We start from the raw sequence: 27228 nt of genomic DNA on the forward strand, positions 1-27228 counted from the left end.
GGGTGCTCCACAGTTGCCGCAGGGCCACCGAGGGCTGGACACAGGCCCAACGCAGGGGCACGACGCCCAGGCGGTGAGTCCCCCCTGAGCCTGCGGGTGCTGGGCTGCCCCTGGGCCGCAGCCGTTGGCGCTGCCTCCTTTCCAGGTCACTGGGCCATTAGGCACCAGTGAGGGCACAGGGGACAGTGAGGCGAACTTAGGGCTAAAGCCGGATCCGTTTGGGCAACAAAATGAGGTGTTAATGATAGTGCGGTGCACTCAGTGTGCAGGCGGGGGGGGCCTTTGCAAGCACCCCCCCCCACACACACACACCAAGGAAGGACAGGGACGGTCGTCCCCGCCCCAAGCAGGCAGAGTCCTGGGAGGCGGAGCACAAGCCAGGGGAGGTAGGGATCAAGGTCTACAGGTTGCCGCCAGCCACCAACTTCATGAGACTCCATCTCAATGGTTGGGCAGCCCGGGGCACACACCTGTCACACCTGGCAGCCCAGCATGGGGAAACCAAGATCAGAGCTGAGACCCCACCCTGAAGACAACCACAGCACGGAGGACGGAGCGTGGCCAGGTGTCGGAGCTCCAGCATGGGCAAAAAGCTGGGAGCAGGGGCTGGGAAGGTGGCTCAGTGGTAGAGCGCTTGCCTTGCATGCTCGAGGCCCTGGGTTCGATTCCTCAGCACCACATAAGAAAAAAACCCAGAGGTGGCGCTGTGGCTCAAGTGGTAGAGCACTGGCCTTGAGCTGAAGAGCTGAGGGACAGCGCCCAGGCCCAGAGTTCAGGCCCCACGACCAGACCCAAAAAAAAAAAAAAAGCTGGGAGCACTGGTGTTTGAACCCTGGCACTGCACACACACCGAGTCATGGCTGGACTGCGGGGGAGGCAGCCCAGGGCCAGCAGACAGCCTGGTGAGGGTGGCTCACCCACGTCTTCTCCCACACCCAGCAGCATACAGAAAACCCGGCCTCGCTCCCCAGCAGCCAGGCGTCCCACACAAGACAGCCCATGCCCTGAGGGAGATGCAGGGTGGCGGAAGCCTCGCAGCGCCACAGCGGGCGGGCGCTCGGTGACCAGCACTAACCCCTGTCCCCGGGGGGGGGGGGGGGAGCTCCCAGGAGTCTTCACAGACACTCCATGAACTTACCACAGTCCTGACGTTTATTTCCTCTTTTAAAGAGACTGTGGTACCAGCTCCTCACCAGGGTCTCACCACACATCACCAAAGTCCAAAGAGGGCTGCGCACCAGGTGAGAAAGTTCCTTCAAAGCAGCCACAGAAGCTGTGGCCGAGCAAGAAAGCTTTCCACCCGGGGCTGTGTGCAGCAGGCCGGGCCAGCTGGCAGCCCGCGCCCTGGCCAGTCAGGGCGCGGTCACTTCATGTACTTATCCTGCTGGTCGGCCAGGATCTTGGCGGAGGACTTGGCATCGTAGAAGAGCTCGCTGATCTCTTCCACGTGCTCCTTCTCAATGCTGTCCTTCCCGTTGATCTTCGCCAGCAAGTTGGCTGGAGTCAACAGCTGCACGGAGTACCTGCAGCGGACAGACAGAGACCGTGGCAGAGCAGGCACCGCTGCCGACGGGAGCCCAGGCCAGCAGACAGTGCCAGAGCCGCCCGCCCGACACAGCAGCATCCCCTGGCACTTGTCAGGCCCGCAAAGGCGCCAGGCAGGCGGGCAACCCCACACCAGTGGGGGACCAGACCGCCTAGGGTGCGCAGGCTCCCTGAACGGGGTGTGAACTCCAGTCCCGTGCTGCACACTCCCTGCCCCCGCAGGCGCAGGCTCACTGAATGTGTGAACTCCAGTCTTGCACTGCACACGCCCCCCCCGCCCCCTGCCCTCACCCCTGCCCCCACCCCCACCCCCGCAGGTGCAGCCCGCCCCCCCCCCACCCCAGCCCCCGCAGGTGCAGCCCCCCCCGCCCCCACCCCCGCAGGTGCAGCCCCCCCCCACCCCCATCCCCGCAGGTGCAGCCCGCCCCCCCCCGCCCCCACCCCCGCAGGTGCAGCCCCCCCCCGCCCCCACCCCCATCCCCGCAGGTGCAGCCCGCCCCCCCCCACCCCAGCCCCCGCAGGTGCAGCCCCCCCCGCCCCCACCCCCGCAGGTGCAGCCCGCCCCCGCCCCCACCCCCGCAGGTGCAGCCCGCCCCCCCCCCACCCCAGCCCCCGCAGGTGCAGCCCCCCCCCGCCCCCACCCCCGCAGGTGCAGCCCGCCCCCACCCCGCCCCAGCCCCCGCAGGTGCAGCCCGCCCCCACCCCAGCCCCCGCAGGTGCAGCCCGCCCCCACCCCCATCCCCGCAGGTGCAGCCCCCCCCCGCCCCCACCCCCGCAGGTGCAGCCCGCCCCCACCCCGCCCCAGCCCCCGCAGGTGCAGCCCGCCCCCACCCCAGCCCCCGCAGGTGCAGCCCGCCCCCGCCCCCACCCCCGCAGGTGCAGCCCGCCCCCACCCCGCCCCCACCCCCGCAGGTGCAGCCCGCCCCCACCCCGCCCCAGCCCCCGCAGGTGCAGCCCGCCCCCACCCCAGCCCCCGCAGGTGCAGCCCGCCCCAGCCCCCGCAGGTGCAGCCCGCCCCCACCCCAGCCCCCGCAGGTGCAGCCCGCCCCAGCCCCCGCAGGTGCAGCCCGCCCCCACCCCAGCCCCCGCAGGTGCAGCCCGCCCCCACCCCAGCCCCCGCAGGTGCAGCCCGCCCCAGCCCCCGCAGGTGCAGCCCGCCCCCACCCCAGCCCCCGCAGGTGCAGCCCGCCCCAGCCCCCGCAGGTGCAGCCCGCCCCCACCCCAGCCCCCGCAGGTGCAGCCCGCCCCAGCCCCCGCAGGTGCAGCCCGCCCCCGCCCCCATCCCCGCAGGTGCAGCCCGCCCCCGCCTCCCACCCCCGCAGGTGCCCCCCGCCCCCCCGCCCCCATCCCCGCAGGTGCAGCCCGCCCCGCCCCGGCAGGTGCCCCCCGCCCCCCACCCCCAGGCAGCTCTGCGCGCACCTCAGCGTGGTCTTGGTACCAATCTCCCCCAGGTGGTTCAGGGCCTCCTCGCTGATGTTGATGCCCTCCGTCTGTGCGCGGATCTTAATGATCTTTGGGAGAAAATCACTTGGTCACTGGTGGCCAGCCACCCCAGGCGCCCACCTTCAAAGGGTGCTCAGCACAACCTGGCCAGCCCCCAGGCAGCTCGCAGCTATGGGGCTCCTGCAGGCTGGCAGGGGCCTCGGCTCTGACCTTCCCATGGCGTGGGCACCCTGCCGCAGGCCACTCAGAAAGAGAAGACGTTTTTGTTTGTTTGACAAATACAATGGGTTAAATAAATCAAAAAAGTTACTCTTAGATTTAGCGGTCCCTCCAGCATCGCCGAGATCTCATGGGGGGGTCGGGGGGGGGTACTTGTCGCTGTGCCGGGGCGAGGCTGGTGGCAGCGGCCCCTGTAGCGGGGAGCAGGGGTCTTGCGGGCGCCCCGGCACTGAGTGATAAGGGCCGGCAGGATAATGATGCTGTGTGTTGTGCAGCTGAGATAACTCGAGGACTTCGAGCCTCATATAATACAGGAATTTTTCACTCTGGCAGCTTCGTAAACAAGATATCAAGAAGCGCCTGTTTAAATTAAAGCTGTAAAAATACACCAGGACAGAGGCACAGGAGCTAGGAGACACGGAGTGCTCGCATGAGAAACAGGGCTTCCGGGGATGGCCCTGCCACCGCTCGCTGGGGAGCAGCCGGCGGGGGCCAGGCGCGCGCTCAGGACTGTCAGCCGCCTGCAGACAGGAAGGACGGGCGGGCGGGCGGGCACAGCGCCACAGGCCAGCTGGCGCCAGCAGGCTGCGCCGCAGCAGGGTCCACACGCCCAGACTTCCAGCACGCGTGGCTGACTCCGAACGTCACCTCACACGCGCCAGTGTGCTCGCTGATGCAAGCTCCACGGAGGCTCGGCCTGTGCACCAGGGCTGCACCACCGGGCTCACAGCTAAGCAGCCCAGCAGAAGGGCCCAGGAAGTGACTGGACAGGAAGCTGGAGGGCAGAGCCTGCTCCTGGACAGCAGCCATGGCAGTTTTGGTGATGGCTGCAGACAGAAGCCTCAGGTTCTACAGAGAAGCATCCCCTGGGGACAGGGAGCCGTGGGTCCTGCAGGAACAATGCCTCCCGGGACTCCCTTCAAACTGCAGGGGGCCGGGCCGGGCAGGGCAGGGGCTCCGTGGGGAGCGCACATGTTCCTAACAGGCCTGTCTGTGGTTCTGTTCTACCCCCGCACCACGCAACCCCCCAGGGAAATGCGAACATGGACTCAGCTCAGCCTCCAGGATCTCCAGGCCGCCCCAGAGGCTCCCCTTCACTAATGAGACCTTCAGTCAGTGATGCAGTGTCTGTGTAGACCAGGGTGGGCTGGGCTCGCTGTGCGTAAAAGCCTGCCCTGGGTTCCAGCAGAAGCCAGGGCCCAGTCACAGGCAGGAGGCCTTGGAGAGGCTGGCGGACCTTGTGGCTGTGTGCAAGGCACTTTAGAGCCCCATAACCCCCCCCCACCTCGTCACGTGGTTGTACAGAGCCGTGCGGTGCCTCTGGAGCATGGCGCTTAGACCACAGCAGCAGAGGGAGCACGTCTGGCCCTGAGGTCCAGCCACCTCCAGAATCCGTGGCAGCCCTGCTGGTCTCCACGCCCAGAGCAACCAGGGAGCCCCGTGGCTCAGGCCGCTCAGCACACGTGCATCCCTCCCTAGCCACACAGCTCTCCAGGGCTCCGGCCCCTGGCTGGTGGTCTTTTCTGGCAGGGCCCAGGTTTGGTCTCAGTAATGGCTTCAGTGTCTGCAGAAGTGACAAGCACCCAGCAGGGTGGCACAGAGCTGGTGCCCACAGAGGGAACTTCTGCACGCTCGGGACAGAGCAACCCTCCCGCAGCTGGCCAGTGCCCCCCTCCTTCGCTCAGGGCAAGTCCGTTCTTTCCCCCGCCTCTCCCCTCACGTTACTGAAAAGGCTCTTGCAGAAGAGTGCAGCCAGAACCCCAGAGTGGAGTTCTGCCGCCTGCAATATGTCCACGCGGTACAGCGAGTCCACAGATGAAGCCTGAGCCACAGGAGGCACGGGGGGGGGGGGGGGGGGGGGACGGGAGGCTCACCTGCTTCATCTCCTGGGGCGTGTACAGCATGGTGCGGATGATCATCACTCGGTCCAGAAGGTCCAGGGGGATGCCGTGAGGAGAAGTGATGTCCTCAGTGCCCCTGTGCAGCAGAAGCGCCCACCCCCAGCTTCAGACAACACTGACCCGGCACGAACTCGGCCCACTTACCTCCCAAGAGAATCAGCAGAACCACCGGCCCACGAAAGCCCAGTCCCCACTGGAGTAGGGGAAAGCCGGGGCAGGGGAAGGTACGGCAGCACCACAGCCAGACACAGGAAGGAAGGTGGCTCAGTGGTAGAGTGCTTGCCTAGCATGCATGAGGCCCTGCATGGGACTCCTCAGTACCTCATACTCAGAAAAGGCCAGAAGTGGCACTGAGGCTCAAGTGGTAGAGAGCCAGCCTTGAGCAAAAGCAGCTCAGGGGCAGTACCCAGGCCCTGAGTTCAAGCCCCAGGACTGGCAAAAATAAAAAAAACTTTAAAAAGCTCATCATTATGTTTTGGCTGCAATTAGATTTGTTCTTGAATCCCAGCTGTTTATTGCTAGCTTGGCCTAAGACCCACTGTTAGCTTCCATGTTTTACTGGCTGGCTGGGTGACGAAGCCGTGACTGCGGCTCCTCTAGGCAGCCAGGCTGGGGCTTGGAGGCACAGGCCCGATTCTCCTGGGAACCCAGCAAGGTGCCTTTGTGGAAGAGGGCTACTGTGCTTCCAGAAACGTGTGCTAGGGACACACAAACACGCGCAAGAGTCACAGTAGTGAGCCCTGGACAGACCTGCCCAGGCCTGTGAGCACGCAGGCTCTGACACACGCAGCTGTCCGATGGGCAAGTGGCCCTCGCTAGGGCCAGGCTGGGGGGGCGGGGGCACCGGGTGCCGCCGTTACTCGTGCAGGAGCGGACCTCTCCCTGTGACGTGTCCTCAGAGCCCGGGCGGCCTGGCCTGGGCAGACACCTCCCGCCAGGCCCCCACACATCATGGAGGGTGATGCTGCCAGGGGGCTCGCCCCAGGACGGCTCCTGGGAGCACGTGACCAGCTTCGTGACCCTGGGCTGAGCCGGCCGGCGGGACAGCGGCGGCCGGTACCTGATGACGCAGTTGCCGCGGTTGGAGGCGAAGATGACGATGGGCGCGATGGAGGACTCCAGGGCGCGGTGCAGGTAGGTGAAGCACTCGATGTCCAGCATGTGGACCTCGTCCACGAACAGCACCCCCGGGACCAGCTCGGCGATGCCCTGGTCGATGTACTTGTTCACCACCTTGTTGATCTCCCCTCGGAGCTTGTCTGGGAGACGGGAGAAAGGGCAGGCCAGGTGGGCAAAGGGAGAAACTACCGCGTTCTCTTCCCCCTCATCAGCCCAGCCCGCGGCGGGGCCTCCTGCGCCCTCGGAGGCCCGGGGGGCAGCGCCTGCCTCCCTCCAGGCTTTATTCAGGGCTGTGGTCCCCAACAGGGACGTCCCCGCGCTGGCAGCCTCCCTGCAGATGCACGGCGAGGGCGGCCGCCCCGGCTGGCCTGTCACCCTCCACGCTGAGCCTTATCTCACCCGCACCCAAGCTAGCGCCTCACCCGCAGACGCACCAGGTGGAAGCCCTTCCTGATGGGGCTTTCATATGCAAATTTCCCTTCCGGTACTTTCCTCTGGCCCCTCTGACAATGTCCAGGTTAATTAACTTTCAATCAAGTACGCTGGGCCCCAGCTGGGCCCTCTGGGGCGGGAGGGAGGCAAGCTGAAGAAAAGCCAGTCTGGGGACTCCTGAGGATGTCTCCAAGTTACAGACCCCATGGAAGGTCACAGCCCTCCCTTTGCAAAAGGCTCCGGAGTGTCTCCAGGAAGGAGCTGGCGCACCGGACAAACCTTCCACCGCAGCTGTCAGACGAGAGGGCACACACAACATGGCAGTCCCTCCGGGCCAGAACCTCCAAGGTCACAGTGCCCTTCATGTCTAACTTGCATTCACGTTGACAAAGCTATGGGTGGTAATGAGGCAGAGGGCACAAAGTTTGGGGCGGCATCAAATGCACGAGGGAGTTGCATTTCCTGCAGAGCTGTGGCCAGCAGTGGAGCTGCTACTGTCAGCCAGGGTGGCAGCCCAGCCTGCCAACACTTCCTGGTCCTGGGGGACAAGAAACTGGCGTCCCAAGGCCAGAGTGCACTCGGCGGCCGGTGGGGCAGGTGCGCGGACGCTGCCCTGCGGGGTGCCCTCACCTGTGATCTCTGTCTTCTTTGGCTTCATTAGCTGGCCCATCATGGACAGGATGTCTTGTCCTCCCTGTGGAAGTGCAGAGCGTGGTCAGGCCTGCTTCTCCAGGGGACTGTGAAGCCCCTCCCCCTCTGCCCCCACAGGCTCCTAACGCCAGCTACGCGGGCAATCTCTCTCTCTTCTCTCTCTCCCAAGCTCTCGGGCCTGGTCTCCATCCGTGAGCCTCTCTGCGCTGCACTCTGCCCCCACAGGCTCCTAACGCCAGCTACGCGGGCAATCTCTCTCTCTTCTCTCTCTCCCAAGCTCTCGGGCCTGGTCTCCATCCGTGAGCCTCTCTGCGCTGCACTCTGCCACTTCAGCCAGCGCCACTTACAGCTTCTTCTCTTTCTTGGAACCGAATCTCACGGACTTTCCTACTCTGGGCTGGTGTCGAACCATGATTCTCAGATCTCAGCCTCCTGAGCAGCTACGATTACTGGCATCTGGCTGAAGATTTGTTTTTCACAGTTTTGGGGTCTTACGCTTGCTAGGCAGATGCTCTTGAACCACCCCTCCCCTTTCTTCTGGCCCAAGCCTGCCTAGGCTGGCACCTGCCTGCCCTTCCCATGCGGCTAGGGTGACAGGCATGCATCGCCATACCCAGCTTTCTTGTGGTTGAGATGGGGTCTTGCAACCAAGTTTGCCCAGATTGGCCTCAAGCCACAATCCTTCTCACCTCACCCTGCCAAGCAGCTAATCACAGGCACGATCCCTTCTTTGAATCCCTCACTGGACCCCCAGGCCCTCTACAACCCAAGCCTTCACTGGACTTGGTTCCATCTGCCAGGAGGGTCACTCCTTCCCCAAGGTCATGTCAGACGCCCAGGGCAGCTAACCTACCAGAGATCACTCACACCACACGCGCACGCACGCGCACGCACACGCACGCACACACACACGCGCGCGCACACACGCGCGCACACACACACGCACACACACGCGCACGCACACACACACGCACACACGCGCACGCACGCACGCACACACACACGCACACACACACGGGGTCAGGAGGAAGGGGCTGGTGTGCTGTCACTGCCCCAGCATTAGCGGCTGCCTGGCGGCCAGCAGGCCTTGACTCAGAGGCGCTCACTACAGGCCCGAGGCTTTCTGGGCACTCACTTCTGACCTTCAAATAGCCCTGCTGGGGGAGGAACTCAGGCCATCCAAGACCACGCCTCAGAAAGCCTGGAGTGCTCCCCTGGTGCAGAGTGACCCCCGGCAGGGCCCGCTGTGCTTTTTTTTCTCTGAATCTCAACAGTCTGAGCCAGGGCCAGTGGTCACGCCTAGCTACTCAAGAGGCTGAGATCAGAGGCTACGGCTCAAAGCCAGGATGGGCAGGAACGTTCATGAGACTCTTACTTCCAGTTAACTGCCAAAAAAAAAAAAAAAAAGCCAGAAACAGAACTTTGGCTCAAGGAGAAGAGCACTAGCCTTGAGCAAAAAAACCCTCAGGGACAGTGCCCAGTCCTGAGTTCAAGCCCCAGGACTGGCACAAAATAAATCAAGTTAAGTAAATGAAGCCAACATTTCTGAGAAGTGTCATAAAAGTGACACACTTTCCTGTTTATAGACGAGGCGTTGCGCATCCACCATTTCTCTCGAGAGCAAGCACAGCCCCTGCTCAGAGCCCACATCGCGGGGGCCTGGAGGGGGATGGAGGAGCTAAGCAGAGGCCACACGCACGGCTTTGCCCGGTCTTCTGAAATCCTGCACAAGGGCCCACACAGCACTGTGCTAGCAGGCCATGGCCACGAGGGCGTGCAGAGCCAGGAGTCCAGGGCTGGAGAGGAGCCACAGGGAAGCTGGCTGGCTGGTGCGGGGCCTGACCGCTCCCAGGGACAACAAAAAACAAAGCGCAGGAAATGGGCTGTGACCGGCGCCTTTGAATGGGAACAAAGGAGATCGGGCACTCCTGTCATCCTTAATTGCTGAACATCACAGACAGAACAGGACCACCTGCCGGCCGGAGAGGTGGCGGGGAGTCTGACTCGCTCTGAGGCCTCGGGGTGGGTGGCTGGGGTTGTGCGTGGCCCCCCCCCCCCCCCCCCGCCGGCAGTACCTGGGGCCGGGCGTTGGCCACATCCAGGTCATGCAGAGTCACATCCTGGATGATCTCCTTCTTCTTGTGCACGTCACCCTTTGGCAAGGGGACATACTCTTCAGCTTCGAGGTCAAACTCAGTGGCATAGGTGTCGCACCTGCCCTGCCTCTGCGGAGAGACACCAGCACCCGGTGAACGCACACCGACGCCGCCCAAGCTCCCCGCTGGAGACACCGGATACTTTCTCCCAGAGTTTGTTCCCTCTGTCTCTCTCAACTGTGTGCAATTCCTGACAAAGGGCAAATCCCATAGATTAACTGGAGGCAGAGAGGGGAGGTGGGTGATTTAGTGTAGATATGAAGTATTATGCTCATCCATTAAACAGTGAGGAGCACTGTACAGGACGCCGAGAATCAGACAGAGAAAGAATGTCACCTAACGCAGCGGCGTTCCTTCCCACATGCATGTATCTCGGGAAGCAAATACCAAGGAGATAAAAGGAAGATTAAATACGTTGCACATTTCAATTTGAAGATGACTAAAGTTGTTTGCTTTCTTGCCCTGTCCCTGTCCCCTCCACGCAGGCTCCGCTCCCATCCCGGGAAGGTTAGAGAATGGAGAGAAAGGCAAGCACACGTTGCTCTGCGTGGGGGCCACCCTCCCCTTGGCGCTGGCCCGGAGCGGAGGCCAGCCCCTGCCCCGTGGCACCCCTCCCGCACAGCACCCCAAGACAGTGTTACCTTCACAGCCCCGCTGTTGGCCTCAATGTAAATCACATCTCCAGCTTCCACTCGCTCTTTCTGCAGGCTTTCAAAAATACTGGGGTCCAGCTTAGAAACAAACACACCAGGGTGACTCAGACAGCAGCAGGCATGCTCCACCGCTTCGACAGCACTCCAGGGAAACCCAGGAAGGCGGTGCCGGCGTGGGCCTGCGTGGGCCTGGATTACCAAGTGGGAGCATGAAGCAGAGACCGGAGGAGGGTGGGCGGGACGGCGGTGTGCATATGCGGAGCGCCCTCCCCTCCGCCCTTGACTTGGGGTGCTCTAACAGGCAGAGACATCTGCCTCAACCCTCTCCAAAGAGCAAGCTGCTCTCCTCTCCCCACGGACAGCAGCAGAGCTTTCTATAAAAGAGGCACCTGCCAGCATCTTGTACCAGCCGGCATGCTCAACAGCTCTGAGGCCCAGCATGGTCATCTACAGGCCAGCGAGTGGCTGCCATCACGGATGTGGGAAGCGCCATCCCTCAGGCCTGCCTGCTGACCAACGCAGGAAAGACAGGGACTGTGGCTCTCTTCCAGGCGGTCGGATCACTGCAACCAATCCCCAGCAGCTCCTTCGTAAGGACCCTGAAGTCAGACCGAGTTCTCCATGTTACCTAACACAGAGTGGAAAACCAAAACTAGAGAGCAAGAGCGGAGGGCTTGGTGAAAGAAGCACGCACAGAGGAACATGTGCGATCCCGTGTGGCCGCAGTGTCCCCAAGAGACCTAAAGACAAGAAAGCAGATGGGCGGTGGCAGCCTGAGGTGCTGAAAGGTGTTGGAGGTGGTGAAAGGATCTAAAGCTGGATTGTGGTGACGGCTGTCTATGTAAATACATTGAGATTCTGTAAACTCGGCAGGGGGGTGGAGGCTGCTTGGCTCCGGGAGGGCAGCGGGAACACAGGAACCACGCTCCCCTGGCCACGCGTCACAGGCCTGCAAACTCACACACCCACCGCACATCTGCGGCCCTTCCACCCCCGTGCCTTCCCTTTACACCATGTTCCTAAAGAAAACGTGCGTAACGGCTGCAAAAACAGCGACATTACACTACACGCCTTGCTTCAACATGAGATACACTGAAGAGTATACTTTTCTTTTTGCCTCAAGCATTTTATATTGGTTAATTTCCCAAATGAATTGACTGAACATGTAATTATTGAAAAGGCAGCATACCTACTAAGAAATCTAATAAATACAGCATGGAAGTGATGAGGGGTAGGTAGAAGAGAGATTATTTGCAGAAGCAAGCTCCTGAGATGAAAACCCTGTTAGGGAAAAGAAAAATGGCCCTTTGACGAAGTGACATTTTTATGGTCTCCATAAAGCTGTGACCAAGAAACAACCTTACAGACCAAAGACCCATAAAATTGTAGAACAGAGTAAGGATGGAGATAGTATATGGCCACTCCACTGCAGTTTATAGATGAGAACACTGAGTCTCAGAGAGCTCAAATGACTTTCAAAGGTCACACAGCACGTTGGAGGACAGAGAGCATGATGGTTAGGATTCAGTCCTGCAAACCAGCGGTAGGGTACAGGATAGCTGTCCAGCCTCTTTGTGAGCCTCACCTGCTCATCTGTAAACTAAGGGAAATCAGAGACTCAAACAGTTACAGGTGAGACACTTGCTGAAGCAGTTCGACATACACTGGTCATGTCACCGACTTCTCTGCCCGCGACCCACACCGCCCGCGTCTCAGGCCCTCTCACTGACGCTCACAATGACCTCCAGATACTACCACGCAGGGGGTCATCAGGCGGTCATCAGGCCTACCCAAGGTCTGAGGACGAGCGCGGGGCACGCAAGGCCCAGCCCAGCGGCCTGCCGGCCCTCACTGCCAGTGCGTGGGAACTCACCTGGCCATCCTGCAGGACAAAGGCCTGAGCCCCCTGGCCAGGCCTCCAATGCCCCCGCCCAAAGCTCACCTTCAGCTGCTTGGTGCCTTTGGCTGTCTTCAGTCCTATGATCACGTGGCTGATGGTTTTGCCATAGCCCCCCATTGGGTTCTCTGTCTCACATGGAGTCAGCTCTGTCACCTCCCCTTCATAAACCTCCTTGGTCTCCTTTATTCTCAGCCCTGGAAGAGATCAACCCTAACAGCATAAGTTCGGGGTAGACAGAAATACAGGTGCATACATGCAAACTGCAAGTATTACTGAGAAATGTGGGAAAAGTGATCTTACCTCAACTTTTTTAAAAGGACTTTTTCCCCCCCCTTTTTAAATATTTTTTATTGCGATTAAGTGATTATATAAATTTCACAGTATTGTGGGATAATGATACTTAAAGTCACAAACACATTTAAACCTTGACCAGGCAAAGTGTCATGATCATGGTGTATAAAGTTTGTGAGTTTCACCAGCTTTAACAATACAACTCTCTCTTCCCCACTTTCCTTGTACTTAGTGTGAGCTGTTCCCTCGTCCCCTCCCGTCGCTGCCTCGAGCTGCTCAGCTCAGGGTCAGCAATGTCCGGTGCAGCTGATGGCCCTCCGCTGTGTACCCCCACCTCCCTCTGGTTCTGTGCAGTGTCCGGTGCAGCTGATGGCCCTCCGCTGTGTATCCCCACCTCCCTCTGGTTCTGTGCAGTGTCCGGTGCAGCTGATGGCCCTCCGCTGTGTACCCCCACCTCCCTCTGGTTCTGTGCAATGTCCGGTGCAGCTGATGGCCCTCCGCTGTGTACCCCCACCTCCCTCTGGTTCTGTGCCTCCTCCTGGCATATTCCATAGATGTGGTCAAGAACATAGAGTCACTTAGAAAGGATGCAACAAATTGAATGGAGGTCCTTTGTTTCATTTTTGAATTTAACATTAAAAGACTTTCTAGGTTCAAATCTAGAACTAGATATACAAGCTATAACTCTCAACACTGTTGTAGACGTACAACTGTGAGAAGACAAAATTTACCTTTAGTGCCTAATCTAGCATTCATTCCCAGCTATCTGAGCTTTTGCTTCCTGCTTTTCTGATTCTCACTACCCGCGTCCGACACACGGAGGCCAGCCCAAGGCCTGCTATCTCGCCAGGGGTCAGAGGTGACCCTGCCGAGCCCTCCAGGCCTCCAGCTGGTGCTCAGAGCACACTGACAGATGCACCAGGTGGTCCTGCTTCGTTTGCAGGGGGCTGTCCACAGCTGTCCCAAGGCCACAAAAGTAAAACAAGTAATTTCTAGAGCACTTATCCCCCACAGCATACATTACAGCTTAAAAACATGACATTAACGTGTGAAGGAAATGGGGCTTTTCTATTGTTATTTCTAAGACAGTGATCTGAAGTTTATTTTATTTCACACATGTATATGGACAAAGCAGCCAAGCCCCCAAGAAAACGCAACTGTGATCATGTTTATCTGCAGTTTAAAAGCAGGCACAGCTATACGACGTTAGAAATCGGGACGGTGGTCGCTGGGAAGCCGTTTTGGGGCACTGGCAACCCGGGTTCCCGTCTACGTAGCTCAGCCACACAGCTAGGCAGTGTGCACGCTGTGCAGGTGTGCACGCCCCAACTAGAAACGTGCTATGCGCTGTGGGCGCCATCACATCCACAATCCCCAGGCCCCGGCTGTTCCACATCTCAGCAGCAAGTAAACTGCACACCGTGTCAGAGGGTCTTCCAGCCCAGCCCGAGCCGAGAAGACAAATGGGGAGGCCAAAGCCACCGTCCACAGCCGGGCCCACGCGGCTTGCTGCCCTCCCACCCCAGCGGCACAAGGCTCTCCATCACCCCCACTCCAGAGCACACTTCAGAGCACACGCAGTCCACCCGCCAGCCTACAAGTGGAGGCTCTGGAGGAGCCCCAAAACCTCACTCCCTAAATATCAAGACAGAAACTTTGCAAACAGCACACCAGAAAACAGTGACAAACCTGGAACTTTCATCAAACCTTTTATGTCCCAGAGATAAATTCCGCCAGACGGAACTTTACCCCAAGTACTGTCAGCCGACTGTGACCTGAGACCTCTTAGGAGGGGGAAGGGCACCTGTCTCTCACTCGTACCCGCGCTTGCTCAGGAGCGGCTCTGCGGAGCGGGACAGGCAGGAGCAGGAGGGGGGCGGCGGCGGCAGACAATGGCACGGGCTGTTAGCAGGGAAGGGCGGGACGGGCGCTATCTCTGGCAATGACAACACAAATGACACCAGTTTCATCTGCCGGCTCGGGTTTCTAAACCTCTGACAGCGACCTTCATCACATCAAGGAAACAGCGCAGACTTCTGGCTTTTCATTTCTGGTGGTTCACTGCCTCCTCCCACCCCCTCCACCAACTTCACGGGAATTCAAAGGCACCGGAGACGGCAGGAGTCCTTTCCGCAGACCGCGATGACCGGCCCTTTTGTTCAAGGATCAAGAAATTTCACTGCACCTTGCTGCCGTCAGAAGAAACGCGCTGCCTCTTCCTTCAGACACACACAGCACAGCACAGACGCAGCAGCGCTCTCTCGTCTCTACTTTTTAAAGTCTCAAAGCATTAGGGCTGCCTTTAAGCAGTAAGTACATGTACTCATATGAAAACCAGTCTGTCACCTTTGGTACATGTCAGAAAACGGAGTTTGAAATAGTCAGCTATTTCAAGTAGGTGGGACATCATGAATGTCATCACTAATCTTAAAAGAGCACTGGCAGTCAGGCACACGCCTGCAACCAGGCACTTGAGCCTGAAAAAATTCAATGCAAGCCTTGAATTTGAGACCCTGTCTCGAAAACAAAAGAAAAAAGAAGAGGAAGGGAATGAGAGGCAAAAGAAGGAAAATCACTGGCATGTGTAGAAAAGGTGCTACGCACCTTTAGTTCCAGCTGCTCAGGAGGCTGAGGTGGAAAGCGCACTTGAGCTGAGGATTTGGGGGCCAGTTGGGCAAAATAGCAGGATCCTGTCTCAAAGAAGAGAAGGACTGCTGAGTGCCGGTGGCTCACGCCTGTCATCCTAGCTACTCAGGAGGCTGAGATCTGAGGATCACAGTTCAAAGCCAGCCTGAGCAAGAAAGTCCTTGAGACTCTTATTTCAATTAATCACAGAAAAAGCCACAAGTGGTGCAATAGCTCAAGTGGTAGAGTGCTCACCTTGAGCAAAAGGAGCTCAGCACCCAGGCAGAGTTCAAGGCAAAAGTAACACAAAACTTAGCCCTCGGAAGGGCCCCGCCCTCGCTGACTCAGTCAGCCACACTAGCATGGGGCGGGAGGGGACAGGAGGGGCAGAGCAGGACAAGGCTCAGGAAGGAGGCCGCCAGCCCGGCCTGCTCAGCGGCTCAAGAAGCCCAGGGAGCCTGAAGCAGGCCGCCAGGGCTCCCACTGGCAGTCCACTGCACAGATGCTCCCGCGGCCTCATCCACTGCACAGATGCACACACCCGCCAGGGCTCCCGCGGCCTCATCCACTGCACAGATGCACACACCCGCCAGGGCTCCCACGGCCTCATCCACTGCACAGATGCACACGCCTGTCAGGGCTCCCACGGCCTCATCCACTGCACAGATGCACACGCCTGTCAGGGCTCCCACGGCCTCATCCACTGCACAGATGCACACGCCTGTCAGGGCTCCCGCGGCCTCATCCACTGCACAGATGCACACACCCGCCAGGGCTCCCGCGGCCTCATCCACTGCACAGATGCTCCCGCGGCCTCATCCACTGCACAGATGCACACACCCGCCAGGGCTCCCGCGGCCTCATCCACTGCACAGATGCACACACCTGTCAGGGCTCCCGCGGCCTCATCCGCCTGCCTGTGCTCTCCCCGATCAGAGACGCTCTGGCACCCAGCACGAGCAGGACCGGGCCGGCAGCACCCCAGCCGACGCCCAGTGAGCACCGTGCTCCCCACGCTCAGCCGTGCCAACAGGGCAGGACCACTCTCCTCCAACAGAGCCCAAGCGCTCAGCATCCCACCATGCCCAGGTCTAGACCACCCAACCCCACTCCCTGCTGTCCCTGCTGCTGTCCTCCCTGCGGATCTCCCTCCTCTCCCCTCTCCCTGTGGATCTCCCTCCTCCCCCCTCTCCCTGTGGATCTCCCTCCTCCCCCCTCTCCCTGTGGATCTCCCTCCTCCCCCTCTCCCTGTGGATCTCCCTCCTCCCCCTCTCCCTGTGGATCTCCCTCCTCCCCCCTCTCCCTGTGGATCTCCCTCCTCCCCCTCTCCCTGCTGTCCTCCCTCCCCCTCTCCTTGCTGCCCCTTCCCACATCACCCAAGAAAGGCTATAAGACTGAGGCCAGAACCCAATGGCCAGGGTCCTGTCCAGCTTCTTGGGTTTTTGATCCACACAGTTACTGAGCCCAGGCTGAGTGGCGTGAGGGGGATGAGGGCTCAGCACGGAGGCCCCTGACAGCCCAGGCACAGCCTGAGCAGCTCTCAGAGCAGAGGCTGCAGAAATCAGACCACTCAGTCACTGGCAACTTACTCGGCTTTCTGAGACGCCGTAGACCAGCAAGGGCCTGGGGAGCAAAGGCCTGCCAAGTAACACTCACTGTGGCGCATCACAGATGCCAGCGCTCCGCCAGCAACCCCGGGGCCCTCACACCTCCGCTGGCCCACCGCTGTGGATCATGGGCAATTTGAAATGCACAGCATGACATACAATGACTCTGGCTTGAATCCAAAACCAATCTGACTGATAGCCCCAAAAGCAAAACACAGCTGCCAGGAAAATCTGACTTTAAAAGAAAATTCTCAAGCCAGGCAACAGGGGCTCATGCCTGTCAGCCTAGCTACTCAGGAGGCTGAGATCTGAGGATTTCAGTTCAAAGCCAGCCAGGGCAGGAAAGTCTGTGAGACACTTAAGTTCACTTAACCACCAGAAAATCAGAAGTGGCGCTGTGGCTCAAGTGGTAGAGTGCTCGCCTTGAGCTGAAGAGCTGAGGGACAGAGTTCAAGCCCCACAACTGACAAAAAAAGAAAAAAAAAGAAGTCTCCTCTCAATTCTCAATCCTCAGGTCTTAGCCTCCTAAGTAGCCAAGATTATGAGCTTGAGCCAGTGCCCAGCAAAGCTGGGGTGTGTTTTATTTTGCTGGCAAAGGTAATTCCAATGGAGCCCAAAGAAAAACCACAGAGCAACAAACCCATGTCCTCACGGCAGTCGCAGGAGCAGGAGCCTCTTGGCGCCCAGCCGTGCGGAGCACTCTCTCCCCTCCCCCCCCCCCCCCCCCCCCGACACTCACCAATGGCCCGGCGGAAGTTCTCCATCAGCACCTCGGTCTTCTTGATCTCAGTTGAGTAGACCTCACTGCCCACCATGGGGCAGAAAGGAACCTTACTGCCCAGCTCCTGAGCGATGGCCAGAGCTAAGGCCGTCTGGAAGGGGCGAGAGGGGAGAGGCACTGGCTTAGTCATCAGGAAACGTGCTGGGAACAGCTGCAGTCAGGAAGAGCCGCGGGCCCAGTCCTTCTAGTTAGTGTCAGGGACTGGCTGGCGATTTTGTGGACACAGTCAACTTATACTATAATTGGCATTTTCAGTCACCCCAAAACTTACAAGTTGTCACTAGCTGAGCCTTACTTTTAGTGTTCCTGTGACCCTCACATCTTAAGTAGATGCTACCTCCTATGCTCCCTATTTGCAAAGGAGGAAACTGAGACCCAGGTGAAGACTCCAGAGATCTGCGCTGTCAACAGCATTCCAGAGCTGGGGCTCCGAAGCTCGGCCTGAGGTCACAGCTCAGCCTCAAAGCAGGATCTGAGTTTCCCGCTCAAAGCATGACCTGGGCTCTCTGAGATGCCGCGTTAGTGTTGGTTTGTTTGTTTTTTTTTTTCTTTCAGGTGGGCCCTGAACTCTGGGCCTGGGCGCTGTCCCTCAGCTCTTCAGCTCAAGGCTAGCGCCCTACCACTTGAGCCAAAGCGCCACTTCCAGCTTTTTCTGCTTATGTGGTGCTGAGGAATTGAACCCAGGACCTCATGCATGCAAGGCAGGCACTCTAGCACTGAGCCACCTTCCCAGCCCCTGTTGGTTTTTTACAAACACAGGAGACACGATCTCCAAACCGTTAGTAATGAATGAGTAATTGCCAGATATTCATTCTGTGTTAATTAGTGAAGAATGATACATTAGGCCGAATTTTGGAGCTATAATTGGTTTTAAGAAGTCACTTAACATGTCCTACTGTGAACTACAGATTAATAGTTGGTAAGAGAATTACATCTGGCAGATGCAGAACAAAACCAGATGTAATCGAGGTCTGGTTAAATATCAAGCCTGAGAGCAAAGGCTTTTAAGTTGGCCCAGGCTGGGAAATGCCATGGCCTTTGAATGCTGTTTTCATCTTTCCTCAACTCTGAAACAAGAACACACAGGTCAATTTCCAAGACACCGGGGGAGGAGGGAGTGGGGAGGAGGGAGATGGAACGGGGGGGGGGGTGCGGAGGGAAGGCAGAAGGAAAAGCCGGCCTGAGACTGAAGAACGTCAGCTGTGAGATGACCTTCAAGGCGTCTGGTGGACGGGCTCCTTCTTTTCTGTTTTTGGCAGTACTGGGGTTTTAACTCGCAGCCTCACGCATGCTAGGTAAGCACTCTACAAGGTCAGTCCTTTTTGCTTTAGCTTCACTTAGGTTCACAGAGGTTCTTCTGTTCACCTGGGCCAGCCTGATCCTCAGTCCCGCCACCTCCACCTCCGCTCTGAGCGGCTGGGTGACAGGCGTGCACCACCACACCACACCGCCCTTCATGGTCAGGCATCGGCATAGAGTAATCCACAAAGCTCTGGCCTGTGGGAGGGAGGCTGGCTCTACCCACCTAACTCTGCTGCTATTCTTCAGTATAACCTTCACCACAGGGCTGGGAAGGTGGCTCAGTGGTAGAGCGCTTGCCTTGCGTGCCTGAGGCCCTGGGTTCCATTCCTCAGCACCACATAAGCAAAAAGAAAAAAGCCAGAAGTGGCACTGTGGCTCAAGTGGTAGAGCGCTAGCCTTGAGCTGAAGAGCTGAGGGACAGCGTCCAGGCCCAGAGTTCAGGCCCCACAACCGACCAAAAAAAAACCTTCACCACAGGCCAGTCTCAGGCCTGTCAAGCGAAGGTGCGAACGTGGTAGTTAGGTCAGAAGGTCGCAAGCGAGCTGTCAGTGCACTGGTTCTGACAGGCCCCCAAGTCTCGTGTACGTTTGAAACTCCGTTTGCTGCTGGTTTGAACACGGGGCAGTCTCCCGCAGTTCTGAGGCCCTGACATCCTCTTCCCTGCACGGCAGCAGCTACCAAAGCCACGATGCTCTCGCCTGGGGACAAATCTGAGTTTTGAGCCCAGTACGGCCACCTCTGAATGGCTTTTCTGAGCGCAAAAGGCAAAAGGCAGGCTCGGAGCGAAGGGCACACCCCGCGCGGCCCGCCTCGCCCACTGCTAGGCCCACGTCTCTGCTGTTTCATACTTCCAGCACAGCAAGGCATACTGCCACCCCCAATACTGAAGACCTGTCACACTGTGCCGCACTGTGCCACAGCGCGTCACGCCAGACACCACACCACGCCAGTGTCACGCCACACCGTGTCATCACACCATACACACCACGCCACAGTGTCACGCCACACACCGCGTCACACCATACACACCACGCCAGTGTCACACCACACCGTGTCGTCACACCATACACACCACGCCAGTGTCACACCACACCGTGTCATACCATACACACCACGCCAGTGTCACACCACACACTGCATCACACCATACACACCACGCCAGTGTCACACCACACCGCGTCACACCATACACACCACGCCAGTGTCACACCACACACCGCATCACACCATACACACCATGCCAGTGTCACACCACACACCGTCACACCATACACACCACGCCAGTGACACACCACACACCGCATCACACCATACACACCACGCCAGTGTCACACCACACACCATCACACCATACACACCACGCCAGTGTCACACCACACACCATCACACCATACACACCACGCCAGTGTCACACCACACCGTGTCACACCACACCACACCGTGTCACGCCACACCACACCGTGTCACACCATACACACCACGCCAGTGTCACACCACGCCATCACACCACACCACACCAGTGTCACACCACACCGTGTCACACCATACATCACACCACGCCAGTGTCACACCACACCGTGTCACACCACACCACACCGTGTCACACCACACCACACCGTGTCACACCATACATCACATCACGCCAGTGTCACACCACACTGCATCACACCACACGTGTCACACCACACTGCACTGTGTCACACCATACATCACACAACGCCAGTGTCACACCACTCCATGTCACACCACGCGCCACATCCCATGACACCAGGCCACACGGTGCCACACCGCACCGGTCACACCACACATCGCAGCGAGCCCCACTGCGTCACCCACGCTGCACCGTTGCTCCTAAGGCAACGTCTCAAGCAACAGTGGAGGTCAAGGGTAGCAAGCAGTAGAAACCACACTGGACAAGTATCTACGCCAGGTGAGTTGCTATCTTTCAGAACCAGGACGACAGAATAAACGTGACCCCGCATCTTTCCTGGCAACAGGCTTGAGGGACTTCGGAGCCATGCACTTTGAGAGGAGAAAAGTAGCAGAGGAAGGCGGGGAAAAGAGGGACATGCCTCGGGCTAGCTAATGTTGCCTGTGGAGAGCGGCAACCCCTCACAGGCCGAACCAGGCCCCCAGGGCAGAGGGCCTGCGTTCAAATGCTACAACGGGGGACAAAGTTCTTTCACAAACACAGCACATCTTCTTCCTCCGTTATAAAGCACCAGCATGAGATTCGCCTCCCACTTCAGTTACAATTTCAAAGTTTAGTCACTTGGCACGTCTCAGCTTCTGAGCGGCCAAGGACCGGCCTCAGGTCGTCAGTGGGCCTAGGCCTTCACACAGGCAGGCCTGGCTCCTGCTGGCCTGGGCCAAGGGCCCCGTGAGCGAGTGAGCGAGCGCGGGCCCAGAGCTCGCGACAAGCCACCGTGCTCCACCTAGAAGGCCTTTTTCTTCTCCAGAGCCAAAGCCTCACCCAACGCTGGAGGGCAGACAGCTGAGTCGGCACCACCGCCCGGTCAACCCCAGCTGCAACAAGTTTGCCTTCCTGTGTCTTCCTGAAACCCCTTCCAGAAGCACTCTGCCATTCTGTACTGTCACGGTTCGCAGTTGTTCTGCCCTGCAAAGACCATTCCCATCCCCGAGGAGAGGAATCCTGTCTCTGCCAGAGAGCGGACACAAGGTATAATGAATGCCCATGTGCCGCTGATCATACAAACTGTTTATCTAAACGAACTCCAGAAAAAGGAAGCAAGAGTTGTTTGCTTTTTTGCTTTCTTTGTCCTGTTTGTTCCTTTATATGTCTTTGGGAGTCTAAGGGGAAGCACAGAAATGGAGGAACAAAAGGCAAACAAATGCAGCAATCACTCCTGGAACAGTATGTTGAAAATGAATTTTACAGCTTGTGGTTAGGGATGGGAAGGGGCAACATTGTCCAAAAAGAAATATACTCTTACCTGACTTACAATCACCTTTATAATAACAATACTGGGGAAAAAAAGAAGCCTATCTCTAATTCTTTCTCCTTTTCATCTCAAACAACAATGGAGAAGCCGAACGTGGGAAAACACGCTGACTTGTTTTCTTCACCTTCAAGTAAGTGTCACCATGAAGATTTTTATGATAGCTGGGCCAAGAGGAATGAATTTCCAATGCAAAGGAGACCTGACAGAGTTAAAGACAAATTCTAGAGATGACGAGACCCCTCGGAGGCCTCATTCCCTTCTCTGGAGGCAGGCCAGGACAATTTAAATTTCAGCATGGGTTTTAGACACGCAATTGTATTAGCTTTTAAAACATACACATAATCAACGTAGCTAAACAAAGACTAGTTAAGACATAAACTCAATGTGGCTTAGACGTCAGGATCACCCTCCTGGGTAGCTTAAAAAAGTGAGACACAATGCGTACCTTGCCAGTTCCAGGAGGCCCTGCCAACAAGACAGCTCTTCCAGCCATTTTCTTGCTTTTGATTAATTCCACTATTACACCACATGCCTGTACACAATGGAAAAAAAGTCAATAATAAAATACTTTTCGGGGGGGGGGGGGGGAGGGTGTCCAGCTGCTGGTCCACACAATTCACATACGCATCCAACTAACCCCAAGACCAGGAGACCGTGGCAACTGCTGTAGGTACTGGGCAGTGGAGGAGACAAAAAAAAGCCTTGTGTGCCAGCTCAGGCACACAGACATGGCATGAACTCGATACCAGGAAGAAAGATGGCACGTGACGTAGGGAGGTCTAGGGAAATATCAGTGGATGACTTAGGGAGACCTAGGGAGGATGGTGAGAATCACTCTCGAAGGCCTACGGAAGGAGAGACTCGATATGCAAAGCCCTAGGGCATCACAGAAACAGAAGAGTAAAAAATTCCTAAATCGGGTGTTTGGCTTATCCTGGGACAGAAAGTCCCTGGCTATAAAACTTTGGTTAAAGTGTAGTGCAAAGGTGAACGGGAACATGAGGTTGAAGAGGGTGGCAGGGGTCAGACAGACCAGGAATTCGCAGTACATCATAAAGGTGGGATTTTATAGCCGGGTGCTGGTGGCTCACGCCTGTAATCCTAGCTACTCAGGAGACTGAGATCTGAGGATCACGGTTCAAAGCCAGCCTAGGCAGGAAAGTCTGTGAGACTCTTATCTCCAATAAGCCATCAGAAAACTGGAAATGGTGCTGTGGCTCAAGTGGTAGAGCACTAGCCTTGAGCCGAAGAGCTGAGAGACAGCACCCAGGCCCAGAGTTCAAGCCCCACAACTGAGCAAAAAAAAAAAAAAAAAAAAGTTGGGAACTGACTGAAATGTCACACTGTGATTTGTCTTCAAGACTGGACGCCGGTGGTTCACACCTGTAATCCTAGCTACTCAGGAAGCTGAGATCTGAGTGAGGATCAAGGTTCAAAGTGTGCCCAAGCATGAAATTAACCACCAGAAAACCAGAAGTGGTGCTCTGGCTCAAAGTGGTCGAGTGCTAGCTTTGAGCAAAAGGGCTCAGGCAGAGTGCCCAGGCCCCAAGTTCAAGCTCCATGACCAACCAAAAAGAAAAAAGACTGTGAACGGGGAGTTGGTGGCTGACACTTGTGATCCTGGCAACTCAGAGGATGTGCTTTCAATGCCAGGCCAGGCAGGAGAGTCCCGAAGACCCTTATCTCCAATCAACAGCAACATAAAGCCAGGAGTGGAGACACAGCTCAAGTGCAGCAGGTCAGTCCTGAGTGGAAAAGTCAAGCTAGGAAGGCCTCTATTATTTATGTCCCAATTCTTACAAAATACACAATGGAGGGCCACACCGTTCTGTTTGAAACGACGGGTCTGTGAGCCAAAGCATGAAGCAGGGCCGGCTTCTAATTTCTTCTCTAGAGCTCTCACCATCAAACAAGACAGATTTGGGGCTGGGCACAGCTCAAGTGGAAAAGCACTTTGCTTATCTATCAAGCATGAAGCCCTGAGTTCAAACCCAGTACCATCAAAAAGAACAAGTACGGGTCTAGTGTTTTTTCTTGTGGATATTTTTCCTGTTGTATTTTAAAAACAAAAACAAACCCCAAGTTTTTAGATGATGTTCCTAAGAGAGTAATTAGGATGTGCTGTAGATGGAAGTATTTCCTTATAGCCCTGTGCTGTATTGTAACTTGCACCCTCTAATCTCCATCAAAACCTTTTTAAACCGTGCCCTCTAGTATTACAGAAGTAGGACAGCACGTATGCAAACTCAGTGAATGCAAAGCACCCTCCACCTGTCGCAGGACACTGAGTGCCCCTGCGCACTGGTGGTCACACCTGCAGTCCCAGGGACTGTGGGGACTGAGATCTGAGGAGCCGGCTTAAAGCCAGCCGTGGCAGCAAAGTTCATGAGACTTCTATTCCCAATTAACCACCAAAAAGTTGGAAGTAAGGTATGGTGCTATGGTTTGAGTGGTTGAGTGCTAGACTTGAGCAAAAAAGCTGAGACAGAGTCCAGGACCTGAGTTCAGCTCCATGACTGGCACACACACACAAAGATGTTCTTCTATAGAATGTTTTCTTTCCAGATAACTGAGAAGCTAAAAAAAAAAAAAAAAAAAAAACAAACTTTTTTAAAGCCAGAAACCACAACATAAGACTTTGCTGTTTTCTGTTTTTGCTTTTCTTTTAATGGAATGTGTTAAATGTTTCTCTACTTCTGTTCAGATGATTCTGGAACACAGACAAGTTGCTGCTGTGTAATATTCTGTTCTCATCGATGCACACTCTGTATGTGTAGAAATATATCCCTACATATTTGTGTGTGTGTGTGTGTGTGTGTCTGTGTGTATGCACGAGGGTGCAGGGCTTTGCACTCAGGACTTTCACTTGGCTTTTTCACTCACATCTGGCACTCTACCACTCAAGCCAGGCCTCTACTCCCAGCTTTTAGCTGGTTAGCTGAAGATAGTCACGAATTTTGTCTTCCCAGGCTGGCTTCAAACCTAGATCCTAGATCTCAGCCTCCTGAGAAGCTAGTCATAGGTGAAAGCCAACAGCTCCTGGCTATACATACACTTTTAATTTCTGGAAACTAGCTGAGCAATTTTGGAATGAAGTATCTGAATTTAGTGTTGAGTTGGTATTATACAGAAATTCATTACCATATTGGTATGAAAATGATCTGATTTATTAAATATGTCAGGTCTTATCTACACGGTTAACTGGAGTTAATCTCGCAGACCTTTCCTGCCCAGGCTGGCTTCAAACCGCTACCTTCAGATCTCAGCCTCCTGAACAACTTTCCCTCATTTCCTGCAGGTCTCTGTGGTTGCATAAGCCCGCAGACTCCCACCTAGGGAAGGGCAAACCCCAGCCGGAGGCCCGAGGCATCCCACCCACCCTCCCTTCCTCATCTACACACAAAGCGGCACAGAGACTTCCGTCATTGCCACTTGGTAATGTAAGCCCGAGTGGAAAGGTCCAGAAAGGTCCTGTGAACAGCAGATACACCAGATTGCGCCTCTCCCTCATTCTACTCTCTCCGCTCCCCGGACCCGAGTTTTTCGAGGGTGGACCTGATGTCTGACTTCAGGAGCCCGAGGTCCACAGGGCAGGCTCCATCTTGTTGCCAGTTGAGCCACGGAGTGGGCTCCACCGGCAGTGGTCAAAGCCCCCCCACCCCGCGGGCCGCCACCAGCCCTTCCGGGTCGGCCCTGGCCCCCTAGGAACCCCAGAGGGAGGTCCGGGGGTCCCGGGGAGACCCTGAGAGACCCCCGGGGGAGGCCCCGGAGGGGAGGGGGAGGCCCCGGGGTGGGGGAGGCCCCGGGGTGGGGGAGGCCCCAGGGTGGGGGAGGCCTGGGGGGAGGGGAGGTCCCGGGGTGGGGGAGGCCCCGGGGGGAGGGGGAGGCCCCGGGGGGTGGGAGGCCCCGGGGGGAGGGGGAGGCCCCAGGGTGGGGGAGGCCCCGGGGGGAGGGGGAGGCCCCGGGGGAGGGGAGGCCCCGGGGGGAGGGGGAGGCCCCGGGGTGGGGGAGGCCCCGGGGGAGGGGAGGCCCCGGGGGGTGGGGGAGGCCCCGGGGGGTGGGAGGCCCCGGGGTGGGGGAGGCCCCGGGGGGAGGGGGAGGTCCCGGGGTGGGGGAGGCCGGGGGGAGGGGGAGGCCCCGGGGTGGGGGAGGCCCCGGGGGAGGGGGAGGTCCCGGGGGAGGGGAGGCCCCGGGGGGTGGGGGAGGCCCCGGGGGGTGGGAGGCCCCGGGGTGGGGGAGGCCCCGGGGAGAGGGGGAGGTCCCGGGGTGGGGGAGGCCGGGGGGGAGGGGGAGGCCCCGGGGGGAGGGGGAGGTCCCGGGGTGGGGGAGGCCGGGGGGGAGGGGGAGGCCCCGGGGGGAGGGGGAGGCCCCGGGGTGGGGGAGGCCCTGGGGGGTGGGAGGCCCCGGGGGAGGGGGAGGCCCCGGGGGGAGGGGGAGGCCCCGGGGGGTGGGAGGCCCCGGGGGAGGGGAGGCCCCGGGGTGGGGGAGGCCCCGGGGTGGGGGAGGCCCCGGGGGGGGGGGAGGCCCCGGGGGAGGGGAGGCCCCGGGGGAGGGGAGGCCCCGGGGTGGGGGAGGCCCCGGGGTGGGGGAGGCCCCGGGGTGGGGGAGGCCCCGGGGTGGGGGAGGCCCCGGGGGGGGAGGCTCCGGGGGAGGGGGAGGCCCCGGGGTGGGGGAGGCTCCGGGGGGGGAGGCTCCGGGGGAGGGGGAGGCCCCGGGGGGGAGGGGGAGGCCCCGGGGTGGGGGAGGCCCCGGGGTGGGGGAGGCCCCGGGGGGGAGGGGGAGGCCCCGGGGTGGGGGAGGCCCCAGGGTGGGGGAGGCCTGGGGGGAGGGGAGGCCCCAGGGTGGGGGAGGCCCGGGGGGTGGGAGGCCCCGGGGGGAGGGGGAGGCCCCAGGGTGGGGGAGGCCCCGGGGGAGGGGGAGGCCCCGGGGGAGGGGAGGCCCCGGGGGGAGGGAGGCCCCGGGGGAGGGGGAGGTCCCGGGGGAGGGGAGGCTCCGGGGGAGGGGAGGCCCCGGGGAGGGGAGGCCCCGGGGGAGGGGAGGCCCCGGGGTGGGGGAGGCCCCGGGGGGGGAGGCCCCGGGGGGAGGGGAGGCCCCGGGGTGGGGGAGGCCCCGGGGCGGGGAGGCCCCGCGCCCCGCCGCACCTCTCTCGCGTTCTCCTGGCCCACGAGCCCCGAGGCCGCCTGCTTGGCCAGGCCGCCCTCGTCCAGCCCCAGCCCCTTCACGTGGCTGTGGGAGGCGATGCGCTGGGTCTTCGTGGTGCTCTTCACCTCCTCGATCTTCATCGTCCCGAGCGCGGGAGCCGGCACGCGTCCCGGAGAGCGGCGGCGAGTGCGGAGCCCGCGGCGCCCGCGTTACCACGAGGCCGTTACCAAGGCGGCTCTCCGGGGCCCGCCTCCGCCGGCGCGCCATTGGAGGACGGGGAACACCTCCGACCTCCATTGGCTCCAGGCTGCGTCCGTCGGAACGCCTCGGCCCCGCCCGTCCACTTCCGGTAGTGCCACCGGGCTGGCGTTCCCCGGCGCAGGCACTTCCGGTCCCGCGCTGGCGGGGGCGCGGCGCTGGCGGGGGCGCGGCCTGCGGGGGCCGGCCTCAGCGCGGGTCCCAGCCGCGCCGCCCCGCCCCGCCCCGCCCCGCCACACC

The 27228-nt window shown here is 58.9% G+C and overlaps 1 protein-coding gene across 1 annotated transcript; it reads right to left on the bottom strand.

Moving 5' to 3' along the window:
• Positions 1–1134: 1134 nt before the first annotated feature.
• On the bottom strand, positions 1135–26971 carry LOC138824875 (ruvB-like 1). The gene is made up of 11 exons (XM_070019296.1): positions 26730–26971; positions 22034–22120; positions 17282–17414; positions 12062–12213; positions 10108–10197; positions 9386–9535; positions 7290–7353; positions 6169–6367; positions 5082–5184; positions 2965–3056; positions 1135–1523 (listed from the first exon to the last, which is right to left on the bottom strand). The coding sequence occupies exons 1-11, from the start codon at positions 26868–26870 to the stop codon at positions 1364–1366; spliced, it is 1371 nt and encodes a 456-aa protein (XP_069875397.1). The 5' UTR covers positions 26871–26971; the 3' UTR covers positions 1135–1363.
• Between the last annotated feature and the right edge of the window lie 257 nt (positions 26972–27228).

This window comes from Dipodomys merriami, unplaced genomic scaffold, assembly GCF_024711535.1.
Source record: "Dipodomys merriami isolate MVZ:Mamm:240054 unplaced genomic scaffold, mDipMer1.0.p SCAF_13, whole genome shotgun sequence".
NCBI lineage: Eukaryota > Metazoa > Chordata > Mammalia > Rodentia > Heteromyidae > Dipodomys > Dipodomys merriami.

What these genes read in the sequence shown, in the direction of transcription:
- LOC138824875 (XM_070019296.1), bottom strand. Translation starts at nt 26,870, where the DNA reads ATGAAGATCGAGGAGGTGAAGAGCACCACGAAGACCCAGCGCATCGCC. An exon ending in AAAGAAGACAGAGATCACAG is followed by an intron (nt 6,368 to 7,289) that starts GTGAGGGCACCC and finishes CCCGTCTCCCAG; the next exon opens with ACAAGCTCCGAGGGGAGATC. An exon ending in CGCGGCAACTGCGTCATCAG is followed by an intron (nt 5,185 to 6,168) that starts GTACCGGCCGCC and finishes TCTGCTGCACAG; the next exon opens with GGGCACTGAGGACATCACTT.